The sequence below is a fragment of the Cyprinodon variegatus genome, unplaced genomic scaffold (assembly GCF_000732505.1).
Source record: "Cyprinodon variegatus isolate N-32 unplaced genomic scaffold, C_variegatus-1.0 Scaffold285, whole genome shotgun sequence".
Classification (NCBI taxonomy): Eukaryota; Metazoa; Chordata; class Actinopteri; order Cyprinodontiformes; family Cyprinodontidae; genus Cyprinodon; species Cyprinodon variegatus.
Window position 1 is genome coordinate 863,229 of NW_015150738.1, and position 5,966 is coordinate 869,194.

Consider the following 5,966-nt stretch of genomic DNA (forward strand, 5'->3'; position numbering starts at 1 on the left):
TACATGCTTCAACGATGTATCCAACGCCACTTCCAGTGCTCACAAACACTTGTCCCGTAGCCTTATTGAACACCAAAGCATCCTTACTGAAACTCATGTCTGCAACTGATTCACTAACCAGATGCATTATTAATTAGCTGTTAACACCTGCAAAGTAACAATGTTACAGCCTGTTTCCCCCATTTTAAATAGTTTTGAATTAAAAAAACAAAAAAAAAAACATTTGCAGTCTGATACAGAAGGCTAGAAGACCTGAACAATATGAAAGTGCTAGTCATTAATTTACAGAGATCAGGTATCACATAGTGCTATGAATTATCCAATATGCTACATATGAATACAGCTGTGGATACCTTACAAAAGCCTCTAGTCGTTTTTCCCCCCAAGGATACTTGAAAAACCAATAACCTTGGCTTGTATATACATAAACATGTTTGTTTATGCAGATTCAATCACTACCAGAGGTGTGATCTTATGTTCACAACAGTGATAATGAAATATTTAGTCCCATTATCAATTCTATCAGGTAACCCCCCATTTATTATTTTTTTTGTTTCAGCGGGAAGAAAATAGGAAGTTGCTGTCTCAGGGCTCCAGGGGACAACATTGTTTAGAGCTTCTCTTGGGTCTTGATCAAGTTCATGGTTTGGTTTCCTGAGCCATCCGTTGTGTTGTAGTTATTCCCCCCCTCCCCATATCTTTTGGTGCCTTCTTTTCCCCTCTTTTGACAGATTGAAGAATGACTCAGAAGAACCAGGTCTGGAACTACTATTTAAGGGAACAACACAAGCTTTTTTTTTCTCACTTCACTACAATCAGTCACAGAGTAATAAAAAAAAAAAAAAAAAAAAATTAGAATAGATGATTCAATTCATTCCTGGAGCAGAGCCCCCGAAGTTGAAAGTAGATGGCACCACCGGCGCTGTGAACTTGTACCCGCCGTGTTTCTCGATCATTTTGGACTCTGCAACAAGACGGAAAGTGACAGTGGTTTGAAATAAAATAAAAACACTTAAAATGACAGGAAAATTAAAGGTGAGACTAAATGCCAGATAAGAAACATGCACTACTGCTCTCTGAAAGCACCTTTCAGCTCGAAATGTATTTTGCATCATATTTAAAGACAGCATGAAAAGCGTGTTAAAACAGGAAGCATTGAGGGAAAAATTCTTAAAATGTACATGCTTTAAAAAATAACAAATTCCAACAATAAAAAAATTGTATGTTTCATACTCCTTAACTTTTCCATATTCTCAACATTTGAAGAGAAAATAAAAGTTTGGGATATATCCTCTCAAATACTCAAACCAAGCAAATAAAAATGGTTTTCTTAGCATCTGAACATTTAAAAATCAGTCCTATTTAAAGGTTGATGTTGGAATTTGTTAATTGTTTTTTTCTTGGAAAGAAAGAACTATATGGTCTGATTTTAATAGGGTCTGGAGGAAAATCAAGTTGGGAAAAATGGTCGACTTCTGGAATTTGGGCTGTTTGCTTCCATTTCTGGTCATTTTCATAAAAATAAAGTTCTCCAATTTGAGAATTCATATTAAAAAAAGTCCACTTAACATAAACCACAGTAAATAGAGATAATTTTATATTAAAAGACGTCTTTGAAAACAAAATGTTTTCTCCCCAAATGACCCCAGACTTTCAGAACAACTTAAATTAACTGCATAGGACCCCTGCAGTTTATAATGAAATATTCACTTTGTATTCGAATATAAACATTTGATTTAATTTCACAGAAATTTTCCCATCATTATTCCAAGTCTACCACTGGAATTAACTGCAACATCATAAAACCAAAATATTTTTTTATCTTAATCTTTAATGCAGGAAAGGAAAAAAAAAAAAAAAAAAAAAAAAAAAAAAAACAACAACAGCAAAAGCAAGCAGCAATGATTAAATAGTTTTTATTTCAGACTCATGTGCGGCGGAGTTTCTGGCCAAACCGGCGCTCACCGTGTGCCGCCCGCCTCTGGTCTGCAAGTGTGCCGATTTCCAGGAGCTGTTTGCGCTGCTCCTCATCTAGGGTTTGCGTTAGTGCCTGGTACCATGCCGGGTCGCGGGTCTGGATATCTGCATAGGAAAGGATGAGATCATCGGATGAGCCAGTCACGCCACTTCCTCTGATTAAAGCCGTCCCTTCCCCCATCGACAGGTGAACCCCTTACTCTGTAGTATGGCTTTAAAGATCTGATACTCGTCCACTAGGTTATCTTCATCATCTACAGCAGTAGTGTAGCCCTCCAGTGCCGTCTCCTCAGCGTCATCCTCTTCCCAGTCTTCGTCGTCTCCATCCTCTCCTGCGTGCTTCGCCAGCATCTCCAGATACTCCTGGCCCTCTTCATCGATGTCGTCTTCGTCACTCCCCAACTCCGCTTTAAAAATAAAAAAAACACTCACTTAGACCAAATTATAATGAAGGGAAAACCTGATTAAAGCAACAGATGGGGAAAAACAAAAACTCACCAGTTTCATCCTCCTCCTCCCCATCTTCATCATCATCGTCATCATCGTTCTCGTGTTCTGCTCGACAAGCGTACGCCCTCTTGAGGCCGCTGAACAGAAGGATGGCTGCAGGAAGGAGCTGCCCGCCCACCTGGTTGACTGCTTGAGGTCTGTGATCGAGGTCAATGAGAGCACAGAGGCCAAGGATGCACATCTTCCTGTCATGGAGGCTGTTAAGTAAACAGGAACATTTCAACAGTTATTTTATCTCAACAATTTTTATGTTAAAACCACGACAATCTAAAATAAAATAAAAACGATTTTCCACAGCTGTAATCCGCAACATGAAGTTCATACCCAAGAAAGCAGTCGACATCTTTAAGCCACTGGGTTATGAAGTGGTTGGTGATTGGCTCAGTGCTGTTGGGAAAGCGCAGATTCTCCAGCGTGTTGAGGAGGAGAGGGGGGCTGTAATAGAGAGCAGCGATGGCCACCTGCAGGCACATGGTCCTCAGCTCGCTGGTCTTTACCTCCCTTGTCAGACGCTCCAGCGCTGTGCCAACAAACAGGGGCACGACCTGCAAGCAGGACATCCTAGTGTTTAAACAACAACCCGTATGCTGGACCTTAACATTAGCATCATGGCAGGTTACTTTGATTCGAGCCTGACCTGGTCGATGCCTCGGCCTTTGCACTGCAGAATGATCACCTCCAGCATCTTGGCTGCATGGCACTCTGGATCTTCACCTGGGTCACCGGTCAGAATCTGGACATTCACACAAAGGGATGCATTTTTCTTTGTCATCAGACAAGATGTAGTTTATGTACATATAAAACAAAAAAGTCACATTGTGTAAACATAGACCAGATTTTGGCTAAAATGCTTAGGGCAAAGCAAAAGCTTATGAATGCCTTCCTTCTTACAACAAAATTAAGCTACAATTACAGTGGTGATTTAATCAATTCAAGAAGCAAACAAAATGTTGTGTACAGCTCCTTTTTTTTTTTACTCAGAGGATGGAAATTACTTAAACTCTGAATTAGCAGTTTTCTACATCCAACTCTGGCAACTGAAATTCATCAAATTTGAATTTAAAATGTATACCATTTACTTTCTGGAATAGAAAAGAACTTCTGAATAAAATCTAGTGGTGATTTACTTTATGCTTTGTATGTTAATTTCATGAATCTCTAATATAAAAGGTCTTCAAATGCCTTAATATAGTGATTTAAAAATAATTCTCAGTAAATAATTAGAGATAGAATCCAATGCACTTTACATAGAACTGTTATTTCATTTTGCTGCTTTTTGTTGATTATGTTATAAATTAGATTCATATCTGTTCATTTTGTTTAATATATTTTTTTAAACAATATTTACGTCAAGGCTAAAGCCTTCACTCACATAGTGAGATTTATGGTCATCAGATAGGATATCAGCCAATATGCTTAGCTCATGTAACAGATTGGGGGGAAAAAAAAACAGATCAGTGGATCTCTACAAAATCCTGCTTTATTTATAAAGAGTTTGGATCTTTTGTGTTGCAACACAATCTTTTCTATTTTAATCTCTCTAAGTTGTTCCCCTTAGTCCCCATAGTATGCTAAATGCAGCTGTATCAGAGAGTAATGCGTTAAACACAAACCTTTAGAATTCAACATGATGTTTTATGTGCAATTGCCATTACTTATTTTATTTCCTTTTAAATATACATTAACAGTTACTACCCCTCAAATTTATTATCCCCAGCTCTTTCAATTTTAACATTATAAGTCTTTAGCTTTGTTTTTTTTCTTTTTGCTTTCCAAATACCATACATTTTGTATAATAATCTTGTATTAGAGGACAAAAAAACTTTAGTAAAATAAAAAAAAAAAAAAAAATTGACCTCCATTCCCCACAGGTAAAATCTAATATCAGGACTTCTGCACACCAACACCCCAAACCAATCAGAATTGATTGAGGCCAATATAACCCCAACACACCCTGATTAAAGGTCAACACCAAATGAAGGGAAATGAACAGTTACCTTTTTGCACATGCTATAGATAATCTCCAGGTATTTTGTGTCTGACAAGAGGGTGTCTGTATCCACTGTGACGTAGTTATGAAGGAGAGGCATCATATCTTTAAAAGAAAACAAACATTGCTGGTTACCTGAAATGCATTTACTGCCGATTTAACTGCTTGCTTAACCAACTTCTAAAGTAAACAATTTCTTCCATGTTTTTACCTGTGAAATAGTCAAAGCCATCTTGCTGGAAGACTTCGTACACAAGTGGTAGAAGCTGCCACATCTGTGGTGACACCTGTTGACAGGTCAGGCTGTGGGCCAGTGACAGGATCTCCTCGTAAAATTCTGGAAGAAGCATAAATTATGGTATCTTTTAAGCTGGCAGAGTTATTATTATATAATTTCGGGGTTAATCTCTTCTGCTTACCCAACACGTGCTGCTGCAGGACGGTTCCGATCACCTGCAGACAGATTCCCTCCAGCTGCTGGGTGATCTGCAACACAAGTAAAAAGGCCGCAGAGTTTAATACTTAAGTACCAGAGTTAAACTAGTATTTAATTGACTGCAATATATGATGCATTTAAGCATCGGCTTTAGAAATTATTTAAGACGATCTCATAATGATAAAAGTTTAGTAAAGCAAGGAGGATCCGTCCTAAATGATACGCAAACAACAACGGAAGGTTAAGTGGAAGGAAAAAAGATGCAATAGACATAACCCACAGTCTAGCATAGAATCTAAAGCAAACTAGTCTTAAAGCTCAGGGAAGATCATCAATGGTCCAACTGAGACTAAACATCAATAATGTGACAGTTGTTGGCCATGTGGGGATACATCCATCTGAGATCGATCCTGAGGCACTAATTGACGTGATGCCGACTGCAAGATTACACAACCCACATGGAAATGCAGGCCATTTTGAACAGAACTCAGACGTGATTGTTTACCAGAAACACTGAAACGTAGAGGCTTTTTGGCTCATCAACAAAACTTATAGCAAAGATCAGCAGCACTTTAAACCTACATTAGGTGACTCAAATTATTTTAAAGCAATACCCGACAAATCCACATCAGAACCAAACAGTTGTTTTAGCTTAGAGTAAGAGTTCTGTCGGACATCTGGTAGGTACCAAATCAGGTGAGTGAAATTAGAACCAACAGTGAAAAACGGAAGAATGTTTTTAATCAGATTTAATCAGGCTGTGTGTTGATATTAGCAGCCAATGCTTGTAAAATTAAGCTTCTGCCTGAAACTATGAGGGGTGGGCATTCATCCTAACGTTTATACTATTGGAACTTTAATTAATCATTCAAGCAATATGTTAGAATAACTGATGATTAAAAACTTTTTTCATGTTGGGCTACAAGTTTGAACAATATGATTAAATATTGTCACTATTTGATGTTTAATAATACAAAAACACACTTCTGTCCTGTAGAAGCTGAATTTAAATGTTCATATTCTTCAAGAGTATTATTTGTGATTGTGGGGCTA

At 37.9% G+C, this 5,966-nt stretch overlaps 1 protein-coding gene and 1 long non-coding RNA gene across 2 annotated transcripts in view; one reads left to right on the forward strand and one right to left on the reverse strand.

Annotated features, from left to right (window-relative positions):
* Window positions 1–553: 553 nt before the first annotated feature.
* ipo7 (importin 7) overlaps window positions 554–5,966 on the reverse strand; it is a 15,235-nt gene continuing 9,822 nt past the window's right edge. Inside the window, exons 17-25 of the mRNA XM_015383469.1 lie at window positions 4,897–4,963; window positions 4,689–4,814; window positions 4,485–4,582; window positions 3,125–3,220; window positions 2,812–3,032; window positions 2,476–2,684; window positions 2,178–2,384; window positions 1,966–2,082; window positions 554–964 (exon numbers count right to left, since the gene is read on the reverse strand). Of these exons, the coding sequence (XP_015238955.1) occupies window positions 867–964; window positions 1,966–2,082; window positions 2,178–2,384; window positions 2,476–2,684; window positions 2,812–3,032; window positions 3,125–3,220; window positions 4,485–4,582; window positions 4,689–4,814; window positions 4,897–4,963 (1,239 nt within the window). The 3' untranslated portion in view covers window positions 554–866. The remainder of the gene's footprint in view (window positions 965–1,965; window positions 2,083–2,177; window positions 2,385–2,475; window positions 2,685–2,811; window positions 3,033–3,124; window positions 3,221–4,484; window positions 4,583–4,688; window positions 4,815–4,896; window positions 4,964–5,966) is intronic.
* Window positions 3,652–4,338, forward strand: LOC107090212. Its single transcript, XR_001481470.1, has 2 exons — window positions 3,652–3,912; window positions 3,946–4,338. It is a non-coding gene; the product is annotated as an uncharacterized LOC107090212 (long non-coding RNA).